Source organism: Amphibalanus amphitrite, unplaced genomic scaffold, assembly GCF_019059575.1.
Source record: "Amphibalanus amphitrite isolate SeventyFive unplaced genomic scaffold, NRLGWU_Aamphi_draft 000930F_arrow, whole genome shotgun sequence".
NCBI lineage: Eukaryota > Metazoa > Arthropoda > Thecostraca > Balanomorpha > Balanidae > Amphibalanus > Amphibalanus amphitrite.
The window spans coordinates 12,021-32,432 of NW_024882424.1; the positions used below are offsets into that span (position 1 = coordinate 12,021).

The 20,412-nt window shown below is 57.2% G+C and overlaps 1 protein-coding gene across 1 annotated transcript in view; it reads right to left on the minus strand.

The window, feature by feature from the left end:
• Nucleotides 1-356: 356 nt before the first annotated feature.
• The window catches only part of LOC122368179 (Krueppel-like factor luna), a gene marked incomplete at its 3' end in the record, with an annotated part of 62,871 nt that continues 42,815 nt past the window's right edge, over nt 357-20,412 (minus strand). The window contains exon 4 of the mRNA XM_043341880.1: nt 357-897. Within this exon, the coding sequence (XP_043197815.1) occupies nt 357-897 (541 nt within the window). The remainder of the gene's footprint in view (nt 898-20,412) is intronic.

The following is a 20,412-nucleotide window of genomic DNA, read 5'->3' on the forward strand; positions in this document are numbered from 1 at the left end:
GGCGCCCGGGCAGGGTCCTAACCTTCCATAGCCGCGTCGCCGCTATGAGTTGAGTAATGGTGCCATATGACCCGACCGCAGAGAGCTGTTGGGAGAAGATAACTCAGCGGCCCGCCCGGTGACGCGCCGGTTTGGGGCCGCGGTGGGAGCGGTTTAGGGTCTCTCGGCACGAGGGTTTAGGGCCTATCGGCATGGGAGTTTAGGATCTTCAATGCGCTGGTTTAAGGTCTCGGCGGAACGGTTTAGGATCTCCTGACGGGGTTTAGCGTCTCTCGGCAAGAGGGTGCGCAGGTTGTCTTGGTGCTCAAGTTTAGGGTCTCCGAAGGGTGCGGTTACCTCGGCGGTCGCGATCTCACCTGTGTGTGTCCGCTGGTGGGCCTTGAGGTGGGACGACTTGGTGTAGACCTTCTTGCAGCCGGAAAAGAGGCACTTGTGTATCCGCCGCTTGCCATCTGGAGAGGAGTCGGCGCGCGCCGGCCGGCCGTGGCCCGCCTTGAGCGACAGGCCCGGCAGGCACGAGATGAGGCCGCCGGCGCGCGACGTGAAGCGCACCTGGAGCGTGCCGCGGCCGGCCAGCCGGGCCGCCGACGGCCACTCGGGACTGGAGGGCGGCGTGAGCGAGTGGGCCAGCAGCCGGCCGGCGGCGTCCTCCATCTCCGAGTCGCTCTCGGACTCGGGCTCCTCCGTCTTGACGCTGGCCGTCTCCCAGTTGGCCGACGAGCCGGAGCTGACGCTGAGCGAGTCGAGCGAGTCGCGCGACGAGAACAGGTACTCGCCGTCGTCCGGCTCCGGCTCCGACTTCCACCGCGCCGCCGCCGAGTCCAGCTCGGACGGCAGCTTCTTGTACGACTTGAGCTTAGGCTCGTCCTTCAGGTACTTCTCCATCTCGTAACATGTCTGGAAAAGAGAAGCGACGGGCAATTAACATTACATTTATTTAGCCACCCGGTCAATAACGACTATCGTTATATCATCAATTGCCGGACTGTGTATGCGCATTAAGTGGTTAGTGCATACTTACTCATTCAACATTGTGTTCTACCATTGATGGCTATCCAAACTCACTTTATCATGCTGATAATATACTCAAGTATGACTTGCAGATTACCAGAAACACGGTCCTCCCCAAAGACCCCCATATCAATCCCATTATTCCATATCCACAAGGGAACGTCGGCCGACTTAGCATTCAAACAGCCGACCACCCTGCATATTCATTTGATCGACGTCTTGCACAAAGAGGCCCGGCTGTCAGCGCTGGCGTTTTGAACCGACATGTGCTGAGTTTGTGATTTTTGACGTCGGAAAAGTTGACGGCCCGTCTGCCGCCCGGGGAGGCTGCACCGACAGAGCTCCACAGCCTTTGTGGAAGCTGTTGGCGGCGGCCGGGACGGCGATCAAAGTTCTTCATGGAAAAGTTGCCGGTCGAACACAGCGGCGCGTGAACGTGCCGGCCCGCTGAAGCTGCGCCGGTAATGGACGCGGACGTGTTTCATTGCAGACGTCGGACCAGACAAAGGCGGGGTCGGAGAACTGGTGACCAGGGGTGACCACTGCACTGACCAGTCTAGCTATCCGACATGGACGATATTTGGGTCATTATGCTCCTGTGGTGTAGTTAGCGCAGAGGTTAGATGAAGCGAATAAACGGATGTGAATCAAGCGATGCAATGGTAGAGCTTCAACCAGCATTAGCCTTATGAAACCACATACAAAAAGGTTCTGCTTTATTCAAGCTGACATAACATCTTCCAAACACCTATGACGTTCAGGTATCCTATGAACAGCGCCACCTTTCCCAGGTAGCTCACACGCACAGTCTCGCACCCCACCGTCCCCCAGGGGTACCCTCCCAGGAACCACCCCGGCCTATCCCCGGCGCCGGTAGCGTCAATGACACCTCCCAGCCGGTAAACAAACCACCTCGGGTATTGACGGACGAGAAACAGTGCCGAACAAACTACTGGCGGCGCGCCGGTGAGGGGCGGCACGCTGCTCAGCGTGAGCCCACCCTCAGCGGGCCGACCGGTCGACGGATCCCCTTAGACAGCCGGACCGGCCGATAGACCTTTTAGACAGCAGACCGGCAGGAGGTGAGCCCGTGCGAGCCCACCCTCAGACCGGACGGAGGTCAGCCCGTTTCAGGGACAGACAGGGAGACAGGTGGTTTGGCCGCCACCCTCCCCTGTTCAGACGGGTTATTTCGAGCCGTGGGCGGCGGATCACAGTCGATCCCGCCCTCGGTCGTCCCTCCATCGGCGTCAGGTGGACGACCATCCGACCAGACGCGCCCCAGTTCACACCCACTAGGCGCTAAAATCCCACCGCTCCACCGCCCGCCGCCCGCGCCACAATCGTCCGTGTCCGGTCGTTTTCGCCGACATTCGAATTTCACACCAGCACGGTCCCATTGAGGCGCTCCGTCTGCCCGGTCGCCGAGGAAGGGTGTTCGGACGGATCAACGCTCCTCAGGCGTGCCGACCTCGGGTGGCGTGGAATTAAACCCGAAAAGCCCGACACGACGCCGACGACTGATGAAAAAAGCCAATCTGTAAAAATGCTGCTTTCACGAGGTAACTAGCAGGCGGTCGCGGTTGGATAACGACAGGACTTATGGTTCGGGACGGGGTGTGAGAGGACGAAAAGGACCATCCAACCGAGGGGGAGGTGGGGTGAGGGCTGGAAATGGCGCCATGGGCAGCAGAGGGCGTGTCTGTACCCTTCTGACCTGCCCCAGCGCCCGCCGACCGAAATGGAGCCCTATGCAGAACTCGATTCTCCCCGATGGCCCGGCGGGACACGACCGTCGCGGCCGGTTTACGGCCGGCTTTATCGCCCTGACCTTCCCACTGCCGGCGGCGGCGGGCCGGGCTGGCGCCATCGGCCGCCGCTCGACATCAGCACCGGCCCCGTGCGCCGTCCACGCGCCACCTGACCCGACCCAGTGGCGCCGGGAACTTCGACCGGCGGCGGACGACTCACGGACGGAGCCCCGGTACGGGACACGGCTCACGGACGGAGCCCCGGTACGGTACACGGGTCACGGACGGAGCCCCGGTACGGTACACGGCTCACGGACGGAGCCCCGGTACGGGACACGGCTCACGGACGGAGCCCCGGTACGGGACACGGCTCACGGACGGAGACCCGGTACGGGACACGGCTCACGGACGGAGCCCCGGTACGGGACACGGGTCACGGACGGAGCCCCGGTACGGACACGGCTCACGGACGGAGCCCCGGTACGGGACACGGCTCACGGACAGAGCCCCGGTACGGGACACGGCTCACGGACTGAGCCCCGGTACGGGACACGGCTCACGGACGGAGCCCCAGCACGGCTCACGACTACACACGGACCCGACCCCGGCCAACGCTACTTTCCGAGCACCGAACTTTCCGGCAAATTACAGACGCGGCGCGGCCGTGACAAAAACGGCGCACCGGCGGCGGAAGCGGTGTTTATTGTGTCTGACGAGCCGACACCGGAACCGGGCCAAGCGACAAGCTCGCCGCCGAGCGGGGCCGATAAACACTGAACAGGTGCAATGCGGCAGAATCGGACCGAGTGTGCTGTGTGACAGTGCTCACCGGCAATGGAGGTGACGGAGTGAGAGGAACGTGACAAGAACGTCGGAGCCACGGAGAGGGTAGAGGTAGGCTGAGACCTATATGCAGCGATCGGGCCAAAGGCATCCACAAGTGCACAGTCATCTGTGCAAGGGATATCTGCATGTTTGAATCTAGTTCTGAATGAATGCACCAACATCAGTTTTGTCAGGCTACATGGCCGTAGAAAAGTTATCAGCGGAGCACAACCACCAGCCCGTCTGGATATGAAGTTTGGTTTCGGGACAGTCAAGCCCAAACTACTGGAGCAGTCACTAAACTGGTTCGCCGAACTTGTCTCAACCTCCTTATTCAGCTCACGTCGGTATTTTCTCTGCGGTGCCCACGAGACGAGCTGGTGCGCTGCGTGCGTCCCGTCCTGTCAGACGCGGGCTGATAGGTCGGAGTCGCAGTCATCTGTATGCCTGCTCTGCTGGGGCTTTCGCGTAGGGAGGGACAGAGACAGGGCCGCGGTCAACGAACGCACCCGCCGCCGCCGCCGCCGCGCCGACACCGCTTTCGCCGCACGCCCAGGAACGCGCCGATTTCGCCGCGAACACCTCAGCCGCGCCGGAAGCGTCGCTCGGCGCGCGCTGCCGGCCGGGCCTGTCCGCGATCCGGCGGCGCGGAATGCAGACACCGCGTCTGGGCCGGCGCGCTGTTCGATTATTCATTAGCGTCTGGGCCGACAAACAGCTTCAGCCGAGGTGTTGAGGGCTCAATCTCGCGCGCAGACAGGAGCCCAGCCGCGATAAAACATGCATCGCCGAGCGGAATCGAACGCGCGACCTCGTAATCACTGGCCGTATCGGCGGCCACGTGACAACAACAAAACACGAACGAGCTCTGAGCTCGCCAAATAGCGCGTCCAGCCGAGCAGCGACCCACTGAACGCACTCTGAGCCATCCATCGATCCCGCTCACACGCCCGCTGTCGTGCGAGCGGCGGCATGTCACACGTCTGAAAATAGCCCAGCTCGGTTACAAAGGAGACGGTCCGGCGAGAGACGAGACCGAAAAATGTCCTCAGAAGTCCGTCACGACAAGCAAAGCTCACGCCGGGAAGGTCATTTGCGGTGGACCTCGCCGTCCAAAAGTGTCCGGTCGTATGGGAAGAGACGGCGACTAACACTAATGAATGACCTTCACAGCTAAAAACGGCAATAAATTACAACCCTGACGGTATCCGTGGCAATAAATAATACCGACGAAAATAAACTACCTGCGCCGGCTCTTGATCGTGTGCTCTCTGGCGTGCGTCGGTGCGCTTCGTCACGCGGCACGTGCCGGCTGGAGAGAGGGGAGGGGAGGGTGCGCGGTAGAGGAGGGGGACAGGTGCGTGTGGCTGCGGCGGATGGACAGGCGAGTGTGTGAGTGTGTGCGTGCGACACATGAGTGGGACGCCGCACCTGAGCTCCACATCTGGGGGACTGCGGAGACAGGCGGGTAGGGGACAGACAGGTGCCGCCCAAACGATGAAAACGGTACGGAGAAAGACGCATACAGCGCCACGAATCGAATACGGACAAGTATATAAATTTAAAGAGAAATGTAAAAATAACGCGACGAGTCGGCTACAGAACGTATTCGTCTATTTTAAATAGAAATATGATGCCACGTAGCTTGCCTTCCCGGTTATGCCCAAAACGCCCCAAATCAGCATCTGCGTATCCCTGCACTGTCCCTGATACTATGGGACAAAGCCTGAAGCGCTGCCTTCGAGCAGACTTCTGTGCTCCAACGAGGTAGCGCCATACGACTCTAATGACCCGGCTCTCATTTGGCGAGACGCAGCCTGTCGCACTCTGAAATCAGAATGTTTCTGCAATCAGTGGACCGCCCCTCCCCAACCCCCGCAGCCTGAGTTCAGTGCGTGAGCTATCAAAATTAACTCTCCAGAATTCAGAGCTGCACTGGGTGTTCCAGCTAGAGACTTTTATCATGCTAAATCACTGAAACGGGGAAGCATTAACATATGAATGCCATCTCCTGAATGGATCGGTTTCAATCACATCTCGTACGGCGGGCCTATGTCGGGTTGCTGATTTTATAGAGTACCAGGACGGGTTACGTCCATTGCATGTCATTTTCCGGCGACATGTGGACACGCCCAGCCATGACCGGCCGTAATTTAATCTGAAAATCCATCCCGCCGCGAATCTCGGCCGTGTTTGAGCCCGTGACGTTTTCGTGAGTCTCTCGTGCCGACAGCTGTCAGCAGTGTCGTGATTAAATCACGTGACTGAGGCGTCTGGACGTCCAGTCTGTGCACACCCCATCACGTGACCACCTCTGAGTTAGACTGAAGCTGACCCTCACATAAAGAGTACAGCGTAAATCACGTATCGCCATGCGGGTCGCTCTTGTTGCCTCACCCTGTCCCGTGACTATCCCGTGACCGTCCCAATGCTCCCACGGACCGGACTCCAAGGTCCACCTCCGCAGTCTCCGCCCGCCGGCTGACGACTCAGAAACCTGACGTAGGCGACCGTGACATGACGTACGCAGGCGTGACGTGACGCACAGTGGTGTGACGTGACGCACCCGCAAACCGGCGAGATAAGCGAAATACGCAGGAACCGGAGGAAACGCCTCAAACGCCGAGTGATTGATGTGGGGTTGATGATGTCAGCTCGAAGGCCCGCCGAGGTCATTAAAGCTCACCGCGGGCGGGTGACTCATTTCTATCTTACTTCAGAGGTAGGTGGTGTGAGGTGGCTCAGCTCAGACCAGTCAATAGTCATAAGACACGGCTCATACCGACCAAAAGTACGCTAAAGCGGGGAACATTGCCGAAACGGGCGTCCGTAAGTACAATGGTGAGTAATTGCTGTATTCGGTTCGCAGACACTCAGTATGATGAATGGTGCAGATTTTAATTACCGGCGTCTGAATATAACGCCGATTTATCACCCAAAATTGCATTCTTAAGCATGGCCACGTCATTCTCACAGCTGAGGTTAATTTTAACGGGCAGTGCTGCTAATGTGAAACCACGTCAAGGGAAATGGTCAAACATCAAGCGATCGTTAAGAGTATGAATTATCGCCGCGGCAAACTCCATGCACGATGGAAAAACTGCTGAGCCGTTAAGTATCCCACCCTTTCCATCCACCTCAGGAAGGTTCCTGACGAATCCCACTTCAACACCGTCACAAAAACCTGCTGAACGTGCCTGTTTTAATGCAGGCCCTCCGAGCTGCCGTCTCAGCTGAGACTCAGGCAGCGCTCGCACGCATCTCCATCGGCGCAGCAATTACTGGCGCCGGCGGCGGCAGCCCACTCGGATATCAATTTGCCGAGAGTAATGTACCCCGAGGGTCGAGTGGAGCCCGCTGCCGACCGCATAACTCAGCCGCGCGATAAGAAACGACGACGCCAAATCTCGGGCGAGCCGAGCCGAGCAGCTGGCGCAGCTCGAGTCTCGCCCCATCGCCAGCGGGAGCGTTAGGGTCATGAACTGAGGGGTGACTACACCAACTATACGGAGTGTCCCAAGTGGCCTTTAGAGAGGGAATCTCCACAGTTGATGCCTTTTGAGGTACATCCATCACAATTAATGTGAGCTAGCTGGACGGATAGGTCTGGGAGAGCCCGAGGCGGTCGGTAGGCGCTCACTCGCCGTGGTCGGCCCGGCGGCTTCTGGCCACGTTTCTAAGGAAACGGGTGAGCACGATGGACGCGACATCCAGCGATACTCCATCGTCATCCCAGTGCGGCAGATAGACCGGCCAGGTCCTTCGCGACTTCACTGCCATTACTCACTTCAGAACCGGCACGGAGGAGGACAGGGGCCGGTCAGACTCGAGCTCAGGGACCGGAGGACAGCGAGGGACACTTGAGCCTGGAGAGCGGAGACTGACGGATTGACAACAGTCACCACAACGACCAGAGAGAAACTGACTCCATGAGGTTCCATCGATTCTAACCTTTTTGTTTAGCGTGAGTAACGAATCTAATAGGCAAACAGCGAAACAACGGAGACACTGACGACAAAAAGATGATTCAGACAACCCACGCGCCGCAAGAACGCTCATCCGTCGCCGATCGGGGTTTTGCAGTGAATCGATAGGCCCGGAGAGCTGCTGACGTTTTTGCGAGGTAGTCGTTTTTGCCGAGTGCAATCCGTACAAGATACAGCCGGCGATGCTGGTAAGCGCATTCGTCAGCACCAGGCGACGACAGGGTAGGGGAACATCCATCAAACAGATGTCGGTTGCACGGCGTGCAGCAGCTGATCGATACACCAGGCACAGGAGAACGATCGCCAGGGAAGGCCAGAAGCGCTACACGCACCGAGCACAGGACACAGAACATCTGCAAAACATGGACTTCCCGTCGTGCTGCTGTGTGGAGGAAGTTTGACCTTATAGCGACATCCTTCGATAGCCTGTCGAGCAGCTTCCATCCATCCGTAGTCTAGCGTGGCATCTCCACTGCCCTGCGAAGACCCGGACTTTCCACGATAGCCTCAGTCCGTCGCGTTGTCTTTCAGCCCCCATGTATTCACCACCCACCCGGCTAGTTCACTCAGCGTCCACCGTACCGACGGGTTTTCCACCCGGCATGTTCACTGTCGATTTGGTTTGCCCACGTTCCCATCGGATTGTCCCCACCTCGTCCGCCGGGCGTCCCTCGTGGACCGAGCACGCCAATCGGTTCGGCCGCCGCGCCGGTTCGGCTCGGTTCGGACAGCAGTTCGGCCAGCGGCCGCCTTCAGGCCGGTGGTTCCTTCAGCTAATGACCGGTGCCCGGGCGAAGACCGGCAATTTGGCCGACTCGCCACCACCATCCGTCAAGACCGGGGGCGAGGAGCCGCCGCCGCCACCGGGAGTATTGGACAGGTCAACACGGCTCCGCTGCTACCGACCGGTGCGGAGCGGTGACACGGTGGCCGCTGACCGACCAGCTGGGGAAGCAGTGTGCCCGACTCACTGACTACTGCATCAGCTAGACTGGCCAGGTGGTTGGCCTGCATCAAGTGCATTATCGGAGCTGTCGAGCTGTGACTGGCCGCTGCATTAAATGTATCCTAGTGAGGCTGGGCAGGGCGTGAAATCTAAAACAGTTGGCCGGCAGGTGTAAAGTTAGCCTTTCTATGGGGCCCTGTGTGGAGCTGAGCGATGCTGACGGGCGAAAGGTCAGCACCTTTAAACCGTCGTTATCGCGAGCGCACGGGGATAATGGGTCCTTTCATTGGCTGCGGCGTTAACATTTCGTTCTGACATAGTTCAATATGGGGACTAGGCATTAACGGCCAGGGCAGCGCTGCATGGATATGCATAGAACAGCCACATGTCAGCCACACAAAATTAATCGTGCAGTGATAGGGCAACAGACAGTGGAGCAAACTCACCTATTCAGCCAATATCTATTGAGGAAAACGACTGTAGGAGCAAGGATGAAAGGCAGCCATTGTACAGTCCACAGCAGAAGTAATGTGGGGTTTCAGTCATGGGTATGTTCTGCTTCTGAAGCTTAGGAACGATTATCCATACTACAATGAAACTTTGAATGTAGCTTATTTAGTTATTTGTATCGTCACCCTTGCAGCTGCAACTTTAGCTATTGACATCTTCTTTTCGATCACTCCGCATTAAACAATCGCCAGTCAGAGCCAACCGTTGAGATTGGTAAAACCCTACATTACGAGTACTTTAGCGGTGGGCTGTACACCCGCAGTCGACATGACACGAGTCAAAAACTCTTCCACAGAAAACCTTTCAGTTGAAGCATCAAAGTCGAAGAATCTGCTGTGGCAGCTTGCTTTGGCGACTGTTGTTTATTTGTCAAGTTAAAGACATGGATATGAGTCATTAAGGAGCAGCTTGACAAGAGAGGCCCGGGCGGTGTCCGGGTAACGAGCAAAGATTGAGAGTCCGGACTAATTAGCGCCCGGTGATGGATGAAAATCAGATTTCGGTAATTAAAAGAAAACGAGACAAGTGGCTGACAATGTTTGTCGGGTGAAACAATGGGCGGCAGTCACATGAACGCTGTTCGCAGCCGGTTGTCATGTGAGGAGGAAAACAGGAAACTTCAGACGACTGACCATCAACTTGACTGAGTAGCTTGGACAGAGTGCTTCCGTTGGGTAAGGGTTATCTGGTAATAATGCAAACAAAGGCGGAGTGAGTTAGAGCGGAACATGTAACGGTGCACTTTGAACTGAAGCAAGTAAATAAATACGACCTGTGCGCTGCAAAAACAAAATATGTCAAACCAATTATTCCGGAGGAATTCTTACAACGAGGTAATTCTCAACTGGTTCATTTTTCTTCTCTTCTCTTTCCTGCTACACTCTCCGCCATTCAGGCCCAAACCATTTTATCCACGCAGCCCATTGGCCAGTAAATAACCACTGTGCGCACAACACGCCGCCCTCAACTACAGGAAGTCTGCCGTGCCGCTCACCGGTAGCCGGCAGCAGACAGCGACCTTGACATTCCGCACATTCCTACCGGGCGAGTTTCCGCCACGGTACCTGCCCGACTCTCCTCCCAGACTCGCGCCGCAGGTCCGCGGGTCAGTTTTATCCCGTGCGTGTGCCGCGGGGAGGCCTCTGAGTCATCGACAGGTCACCGGCGCCCCCGGGGCACCCGCTGAGTCACTGGCGCAAACCCATCGATTGCGATGCTGACTCAACGGGCGCCACGCACTACGGGTGGCCACCCACCCCGGTGTGAATCTGGACCCGGGGCACGGCGGGGTGGCTAAAGGGTTGGGGAGTGGTGCCTAAGGGGTGAGGAGTAGACTAAGGGGCAGTGAAGGGTGCAGTAGCGAAGGGCGGCATAGGAGGGTGACGTGAGAGGGTTAAAGCCGAGGGAGACGCTAGCAGACGTTACGTAGAAGAACACGTAAAAGACGTTAGCAGTAAGCCTGTAACTAAGCTCTTGTAAGGATAGGACAGGATGCCGGTCATCAGTGGTTCAATAATAAATTATCAATGATACCATTCACCTGGCGTTGCCATGTTGATTGCTAACTTGATGGTGATGGTGAGGGGGCACTGGGGACCGCGGGTTACATCTGATGACCGCCGGGACAGCGATCATCGTCACTCAGATCGTGAACTTCCGGGCCATTGAGAGCGACCGTTCCAACTCATCTGCTATCGGAGAGCACATGAGCCAATGGAATTCCCTGGGGACCGACACGACTGGCAGAGGTGAGCTAACCGGAGCCACCGGGAGCAGATGGGATCCGCGCGTAATTTGACATGATCCGACGGTCATCGAGTCCGACGGCGGCTGACACTGGCGCCGTCGGCCGGCCGGAAATACGCCGTCGAAATCGATGCGGGCGGTGAAAACGGGCCGGCGCCGGCGGTCTGCCCGGTGACACGGCGGCGGCTCTCGTAAAGCGGCCGTAAACCTCCCATTAGACGGCGGCGGCCGGTCACCGCGCGACGGGCCGCGGCCCCCCAATTGGACGGAAGTCGATCGCAGACCAATGGCCGTCTCCAGACAGTTTATTTAGGATTGTTTCCCGATCAGTGGTAATTCACTTCCGTCTGTTTGCGTGGGAACGATTCACCGTCCGGCGTGAGGGGCGACGGTACCGAGGAGGCTAGCGAGCCGATTTCCAACGGCCCACATCCGTCGATTTTGATAATGGGGGATGGCATTTACGAACTTCTGTACTTCCGGTCGCATGTGCATACGGCGTAATTAAATATGTCGTGTCTGATCAGTCTGACAAGTTTCTACCATGAAACCAATGAACTTCAAACAGCCTCACGACACAGCGTGACACTTGGAGTATAATTTTTTCACCTGGTCATACCTTAGCTCATCACAGTCCCGCCAAGGCTCTCCGGAAAGGGTGATCACGCCTTGTCATAAGGTGTCACGAGTCACGACCCTGGATGTCACGGGGAGCGCCGTGTCAGCCCTGATCACCGTCGTGACACACCTGACACGCACCTGACACGCGTGAAACGCGCGCGATTCTCCGGCTGCGGGGCCGCACAATCTCCGGTGCGTGCGGCGCCGACCGTCAGCGGCAGTCGGGAAATTGAACTGTCAAACGACGAGCCGGTAGCCGACAGTAAAGTACCCGAGCCGCGTCTGCAGCCCCCAATGGCTGCGACAATAATGGCGTAATCCAGCCGGCGGACCGAGAGTAAAATTAGCCGCCGTGTAGCGCGGGCTTCACGGTCCACCAACCGGGTTGGGCCGGCCTGTAAGTGAAATGTGGCCCCGCCGAAAACGTCAGATAATGTCGAGCGGATGTGCAACTGTTGGCTACATGCGGCCAGATCGAAACTGCTGGTTAGATTTCCGGTAATCTGTGATTGGCTTTTGTTTCTGTCGGTAAGAAGCAGGAGCTGTGTGTGACTAGCCGTCTAATTATTTCACTTTCGCTTACGTTACTGCGGTAACTGTAGTTAATGAATGAGCACTGAACAGCAACGGTAAAATACCTATCACAATCTTCTGCAGAAATATACCATTCACAGGCGATTTATAAGACAACTTTGTACACCGCTCAGCACTAAAAACACATTCGAATATTGACCTTTTAGGTACGATATTGTCTGCAGCTTTCAAACTTAATAAGAAGGTAATAAATGGCAGCCTTATGACTCATATTGCAGTCATTAGCGAACCTAGCTTGAAAGACATAGCGCTACTACCCATGTATTCAACCAGCGCTCCTTTGCATACACAACGCAGCAACGCTAAAGGTTGCAAACTGACATTTTAGTAGTAAGTAGCGACCTTTACGATAATGGATATTATGCAAAATATAGGCCCAGACGAAACTGAGACCTATCACACGATGGCACAATGAGTCTGGTATAGTCCACCCCCACACAAGCAGCGCGTCAACACCTGTCTGTCTGTCTGTCTGTCTGTCTGTCTGTCTGTCTACCAACTACTCATCTTCTGCTCGCCCGTCCAAACTGCTACACGACTCGTCCACACTGCTACATCACAATTTAACCGCGCCGTATTTCGCCGCGACGCTGGACGGCTAACTATCTGCGCCGGCGGCAGTTGTGGCGCGGACACGACTCCGGCAACAATTACGGCGCACTATGCCGGCCGCGCGCCGTCTGCCAGCGGTTCTGATGGCTCGGAGAAGGGCTTGGTGCGACTGTGTGGTGATTGATATGACGGGCGACGGATGACACGAGACACGAGTGAACAGACAGAGAGAGCGGAGAGGAAGAAAGTGCGTGATCTGTTGAGCTGAGGAAGAGTGGCATTTTTGTAACTGACAGAATTACGAAATAAACCACTGTTTTGTGATATGTATATATTTTTATAGAAGTGAATAGGTAACCTGGGTGGGAAACCCTCAAATTTGCATGCTCTCCTTCGCTGAAAGCTTTCTCATTTTCTCGTTTCTCGCTGTTCGTTTCCATAACTTTCTCGTTTCCCGCAAACTTTCATCGCTTTCCAAGATCGCGGGTCACACGGTGTCCCTATCAGTAACGTCCCACTCCATTTCCGAAAGTTACTGCGCCCTATCTACCTCCATTTCTGTCTTGAGCCCGTCACCCCAACAGCACCACAACATGCCTCAGTCTCGCCGCGGTTCGTCTCGGTGCCGATCCACCGACCGACCGGACGCGCCTCACCGTGACGCAGACCCAGCATCTGACTTTAAAATCACCTCCATACGCGACACTAAGTGCAAATTCTGCATACACCACCGTCCAAAGGAGGCGAAAGGCACGCGGAGTGACGCAGCGACGCTCAAATCTCCGAGTCCTGTTTGCAATTCGAATCACAGTGAGCGAGATATTGAGTGGCCGTGTCGTTTCGCATACGTGTCCGACGTACCGAGAAGTGTCGACAGGCTCTCGGCAAGGTCTTGTACGGGGTTCTGAGAGACGTCACGATGGATTTCGTATACGGAATGATCAAGGATCGTCATCAGTGGGTAGGCGTGGAGAGCAGGAGGCACGGCGCGGCGTGGGTAGCGAACTGGGTGGGCGGGAGGTAGGGGAGCGGTCACTCCGACACAGCGTGCGTGTCACACAGGTGATTCATGTCAGATCTGACAGGTGACAAGCCACCACACCCGCGGATAGGAGCCAAATACTGCCACCGCTCTCCGGGTGAGTCAGAATTCCGGCACGGCGCGCGATCACGTGATTCCGGTCACGGCCGCCGGTCGTGCCCGCGGGGCGATTTCGGTCGCGCCGCGCGGTCACCGCCCGGCCGCCGCTCTGCGGTCTGGCAAATATCGGCCGGGCGCGGTATAATAGATTCGCCGGCGGCTGTGTGGGTCACGGACCGACCAAATTGTGCCGGTAATGGCCGCCGGCTAACGCAATCACACCGCCGGCCGGCCGCAGAGCCGCGGTGCCCGGCAAACGTCCCGATTTGAGCTGACTGGCGCCGGTCGTCGGCACTGAACAGGAACGGCGAGGGCGAGCTCGTGCTGTCGAGGACCGAGAGCCTCCAGACGAGGACCATGCGGCCCAAGACACCGTCGAGGACCGAGAGCCTCCAGAAGAGTACCTACCACGCGGCCCAAGACAGCGCCCCTTGTTGTCGCACAGAGCCACAATACGTCACCGGCCGTTTTGGCACCTTATTCTGTTCCTGATTCACGACGCGTGTGAAGAGCATGCTCGAGACATTGTGTCGACGCCAACAGCCTCTCCAGACGATGACTGTGGATTTTCTACGCCGGCCGACCGGCGGCCCACGCCAGCGACAATGAAGAACGAGTCGGCTCCGCCTAATGCGAAGATGACCCAATTACCACTGACGTCAATCGGTCTTCATTGAGGGCGAACTTTGGGGTGTCGGTTCCGAGAGCAAGAAGAGCTCCGCCACGGCCTCAGGCGTCATGCAGACTGGGAGGCTGACAAAAAGTGGTGAGAGGTCTGGGCCGTCCGCCTACGGACCCGGTCGGTGGCTGTGGGTGGTGTGATGAATTCGAGCCCGCGCTGCCGGCGCTCAATACGTCGCCGAACGGCAGCGACAGACGTCGACGGCATGTAAATGGGCCGGGGAGCGGCTCCCCAGAGTGGAACCGGAGCGGAGCCGACGCGCGCCACTGCACGCCGCCCCCGCGCCGGAGGGACACGCCACCCCAGACACGGCGTGTTGCAGCGGGCGGGGAGGGTCGAACAGGGCCGTGTTCTTCCCCCTGGAGCACGCGCGAGGCCTGTTGGGCCTGTCGGCGCGGCCGACATGCAGCTCGACATGCTGCGGAGAGGCTCGGAGTATGTTCTGCTCCTTTCCGCATAATTCTGAGCCGCACGTGCAGAGGGCGTTTGCTGTTCAGCAACAGCGGGCAGAGTTGTAAGGCCTGCCTTCGTCTTCCAGCCAGTGCACTTAGATTAACTCAAGAACAGCCGACGGTAAATAAGAAACGAATGAGAACGAGCACACATGAATAGGAACGAGAAAATAACGAATGAAAAGGGGAAACGAGAAGACAAAAATAGAGACGGAAAGGGAGACGAGAAAAGACGATTGCATAATTCCGAAACAAGAGCCGCAGTAAGGACCGAAACTCAAGCCACCCTAAAACCGAGCCCAGCCGGGAGCGACCAAAAGTCGGCCATCCGTCCGTCCATCTCTCCGAGAGGGAGGAAGGGAGGGAGGGAGGGAGGGAGGGAAGAACGTCGGTCCGGGAGGAGCGCAGACGAGCTCAACGAGCGCAGGGCGCTCTCTCAGGGGAGACCGGCGAGGCAATAACAGGAAGTGGCGCCGGGATCGGGCCCGTATCACCCCGGCGGGAGCTATCGGCCGTCCCCGCCCGCCCTCCCCGTGTGAGCCGCCCGGCGCCGACGGCCAACCGCCATCCTCCCGACGTCTACGGCCGTGTAAGTACAGCTCCGCACCCCCTTTATGTCTCAGAACGTCGCTAGCTCGGTTTTTAGAGCGCGGTCGATGTCTGGTTTCGGGCCGCCTTGCTGTTGGTGACGGGACAGACGATTCCAGGCGTGTTACAACCGTGTGTAGGATGTGGGACAGCCTCTGGTGTTCGAAGGCGGCCTCTGGTGCTGAGGCTGTCAGTTGTCAATTGATAGAAATCCTGAACCGAAGTGGGTACAAATTTCCTAATGGGTATGCATTTTTTAATACTGGTAGTTCCTCCTTGTTGAAAAAGCCTAATGAATATTCCTTTCCAGGGATGTGTGTCACTTCTACCATCCACCAAACCGGTGCGAGAAATCGGACCAGCAACCGTGAAAACATGTTTTCGGGTATCTGCTATCCTCATCAAATTATAAGATCTCCCCAAACCCCATACAAGATCCGTTCGCTTCCTTCCTCCGCAGTCCAAGTTCGCTCCCAGTTGGTTTGGCCCCACGTCTCGAGTATATCCTCGTTGAGTATCTGGCGCTGGCACCTGTTTGGTATCACCACCGTGTCGGGACGGAGCCGAAAACTAGTCGAGGTGTTCAATCCGCCTCCGAGCACTGGGGAAATCAGATCGGGCGCGAACAGGTAACGACCCGGGTCTCTGCCGGATCTCCCCACCTTACTTCTCCCTACCCTGGGCAGTCCACAGAGCAGAGACCGGTCTCGAGCAAAGACGGACCCCACCAGTCTCAGGTGGCGGCCTCAATGGGTGTAATGGGACGGCACGAGCACATCATCGGATTACACCGGGACGGAACCCGTCCGATGAAAAGAGATGAGGCGAGATTTGTTCCCGGGCTATTGAGATAATAATTAAATTTCGATAAAAAATAGGACAACGAGCTGACATTGCACTTTCCAAGGTAGTAGTGAACTCGAATCCTGCTACAGTAGAATGCAGACCAAGGCCACCACTGATCTCTCGTCCTTGTATCCTCTACGCTCCATTCGCGACATTGACATTCTCTCACCAGCAGTATACCGACTGCCGTAAACAGACGTACGGCCGCGTAGTACGGCGTCTTTGCACGGCCTCACGCAACTGTGCACTCCCCCGCATCAACTGCCGCCGGCAAAACCTGTATGTAACGCGAGGGGCGTCGACGGAGTGGTTTGTGCGTGCAGACGGCAGCTAAGGGCGCCGACCACGCGCTGCTGCGAGTAACGACACCGACCGGGCAGCGTGACCTGAACCATCGCCACAGAGCAACGCCGACGGGAGATTAAAGAGCCAGACGCCGTGCTGGGCTACCACCGCTGGACCTGTGAATTGTTATGGCACTCTTCGTTGCATCATGCTACCATTGAAGCCACCGCAACAACATTATCCTGGCAATTCTCTATAAAGGATCGCTGTATCTCCGATCCTTAGAATCGATCGCGTTTATCACATCCGAGATCGACTGACTCCGTCGGGCGGCTAATCCCGCGTTCGGTCGCCATTCACAGGTCATCAGTATCCACAGCCGTGTTCACAGGTCATCAGTCCGAGTACAGTCTTCAGCTGATGGTCCGGACAGAGCAGCACAGCAGCCGTCCGGTGATCTGACTCCAACCGATCCACTCCAGGCGCCGGGGATTGTCCCAGCCCAGTCGCACTCACTCTGATCAACAATCCAAGTGACACCAGACAGCCCCCAACCTCCATCGCTGGCAGACGACCGCGCGTCGGTCCGCCCGAGTGAGTCCGAGACCTCCCATATTGGCCGCGGGCGCCGCTACCGACGCCGTCAGCGGCGCCGGTCACTGCCCGCCGAATTCATTACTCCTTTGTTTTGGCCCGTATCGGAATCCCATCCGACGGTCGACACTGCCGCACATCGATCGCACGATTGGACTGTCCGGACCAGTTTCATTTCGCTAATAAGCGTGCTGCGTCGAGCGTGGTGTGGCGTGGCGAACGCCGGGTCGCTCTTTGTCTCAGGACTGGAAAAGTTGAGTTGTTGACGTTGCCGACGTTGACGCGAGTGACGTTGGCGACATCGCAGAAGCCCACGTTGTCCACGAGTCCGTCCCGACATGAAGAGCTGCTGTCGAGTTCTGACACGCGTCCCGACGTGACGACAGTTCCCCCTGGCTCATCCCCCGGATAGTGACGGGCTCTGTGGAGGGCCGACATCGACTCCGGTCAAGAAGACAGCGGTCCGGCAGCAAAGCGGCTCGTGGCGGCGGCCGAAGTCAGTGACCGCCTCTCCAAGGGGCCATTTCAAAGGCTTCGCGTGGAGACGAGATAACGGTAATGTATGCACGATCACGCAGGGCGATATAGCGAATCGGAAATAATGTGTCTCGTGGACGCAGTATCCGGTCTCGCTACCGACACAGAAGTTCAGAACAGGGTCCACTATCAAAGAACAAAGTGAATAATATTTGGGAACACTGGATAAAATTCAGATAATCTCGGAGCAGCGTTTATATTACGGTAAGCATATGTTTCAAGGATTTAATTAATTAATCACGTTTATTTCTACTTAATGTTAGGTTCAAACAGCTTCAATTACAGCTGAGCACCGAAAGCAGCGTTGAAGTACAGTGGCGTAATCCTTACTGAAGTTCCATTTTAAGACACCTTTGTGACAAATAGCCATTCACACGAAGACCAGTCGTCCCTTATATCTGTGACAACACTCATCACCGCCCGCCTAAGGACTCAAACGACCACACCACCCATCCGGTCATGCCCTGAGGCGACCGACCACCAGCAGCGAGTCATAACCTGACCGCAGTCCACACGCGACGGGTCACGAACTGACGCCGGCACCCCGTGTCGGGTCACGACCCGCGGCCTGTCCACCCCTCTGGGCCATCAGGCGCCGTCGGTACCCACTCTGTCTCTTGAAGCGCCTCATCCGGCGGCGCAGCGCGACCTGCATGACGAATGAGGTCGGGTCCACCCTCTGGGTTTTTGCGCCACCCACGGCCACGGCGACTCCCAAGAGGCGACAAAAACTCGACACAAACCACTGCTGGCCCGACGGCGAGTGTGGGCGCGGGATGGATGACCGGGCCATGTGACCCACGTTTGTCGCCTGGCAGTGACTGTCAAGGGAGAGTGAGCGGCCGACGACGTGACGCAAGCACCTGTGATTAAACCAGACGGGGCTAGTCGGATTCGTGCTCCCGCAACTGATGTGCAAGTTGGAAAGTCGGCTTTACTCGCGATGCGTACAACTTTGACCCGAGGCTGTTCCCGTACCGGCGCGCCATCAAAGTAAAGCACATCGATGTTTGAGCAAGTGCTGAGCGCTCCACGGCTCCTGATTCAGCCTGGGGCGGCACGTGCGGTCGAGTTCAATCGCAGCTGCTTAGGGAGCTTCACGCTCACCGACTCAGAGCAGCCGCGCGGCAAACGCAGGTCAGAGCCTCTGCTGCGTGTCCGAGCACAGAAAACAGCCACGAGAGGGGCCGAACAGCGCTCTGCAACGCCGAGAGCAAGCCGACGCACCTGGCGCAGACACCTGGTCGGTCTCGATCAGCAGTGTAGCACAGCTCGGTGTGTGTCAGACAGGGCCGCCGACCCGTGACCCCGCGCCGCCGGGGGTGTCAGGCCCCCGACGGGGAGGGCTCACCACCCGTGGAGAGCCCACGGGGAGCCCTCCCGCCGGCCGGGGAGGCGGCACAGTCCACAGGGAGCCGTGCCGCGTCTCGTTAGGACAGTAATGTACAGGGGTCGTCGCGGTGTACCGGGAAATGACGACGGGGATGGGGCCGGGGGACCGAGGGGAGGGGGAGGGTGCGTGACCGCGGTCTGATGACACCGGCGCTCCCCTAACGGGGCACGTGGCTTATTGATAAATGGGATGCCTGGAACGGTTTCACCGAAGTGCTGACGCGGGGAGACGGCTAAAAACTAACAGCCCCGAGTGGCGTGCATATTCGGGGCTTGCCACTCATGCGCTGCAGTGGGGGCTTTGTTCAAATTGGATTGAGTCCATAAAACTGGACCTTTATCCTCCCTCCGACCGCTGGGGAGACATTTAGCCGCCCACTTTGTGGGGCGATGAGGTCAGCTATCTTTTGATGACGAATCGGTGGTTGATTTGCGAAAAGGATTTGTTCCGGGAGAGCGAGTCCAGTCATAAAGGACATCAGCACCGATCAGCGGATGCTCGTCGTTTACCACTCTGCCCAAGAGCACTCGACAATTCACGGCTAAGTGCTGACGGCGATCTAACAGCCGTGCAGTGTCTGCAATTAGCCTCTGCGATTCAACTTGTTTTGGCATCAAAGCTCAGTCTGCCGCGCAAACCCTTTCGACACTTATACCCCTTGCACTGTTTTCACATTCAGCGCATGTCTGCAAAATCGATCGACAAGACTCTGCCATTTTCTGCAGGACGACGTCGAGTGATTTGGAAGTGATCACACAGGGCCTGGTGAACCACCCTGGGGACGGGGACGAGGGGGAGGGGTCGAGGGGAGGGGGAGTCTCTCCCCACGGCCGACTGCCTTTTACCGCCACCGACCGCAGACTGGAGGCCATTCCGAAAATGGTCCGGTGCGCTTGACGTCATCGCTGATGACGGGGGGTGGAGTGTGGAGGGGGTGGCAACCGACATCAGGGGTACAAACTGCAAACACGAGCGCACGTGGGCGGTATGGCACGCGCGCCGACCCTAAAATTCTGCTTTACGATATTTTAGTGCTCGTCTTCCGGCCTCGGAGTAACTTCTCAATGACAGACAAGATCGACATTACACGAGCATTATGACCGATAGTTACAACCCTTTTGACTACAAATTATTGGCAGTCGAATGACGTCATTAATAACGCGAGCTGCCCTGTGAAGCTAAGCCCACAGGAGGTTATGACATCACTGTGACGTAAAACATTCATAAATATCTCAGCGCCTTGCCAAACAATCCCATACGCGAACATCGGCAGTCGGCACCCAGGCTTGAAACAGCTCGGTCGATGCTGTAAAGCTCGTTGCGAAGTCGTGACCAAGAAACCCATAACGGCA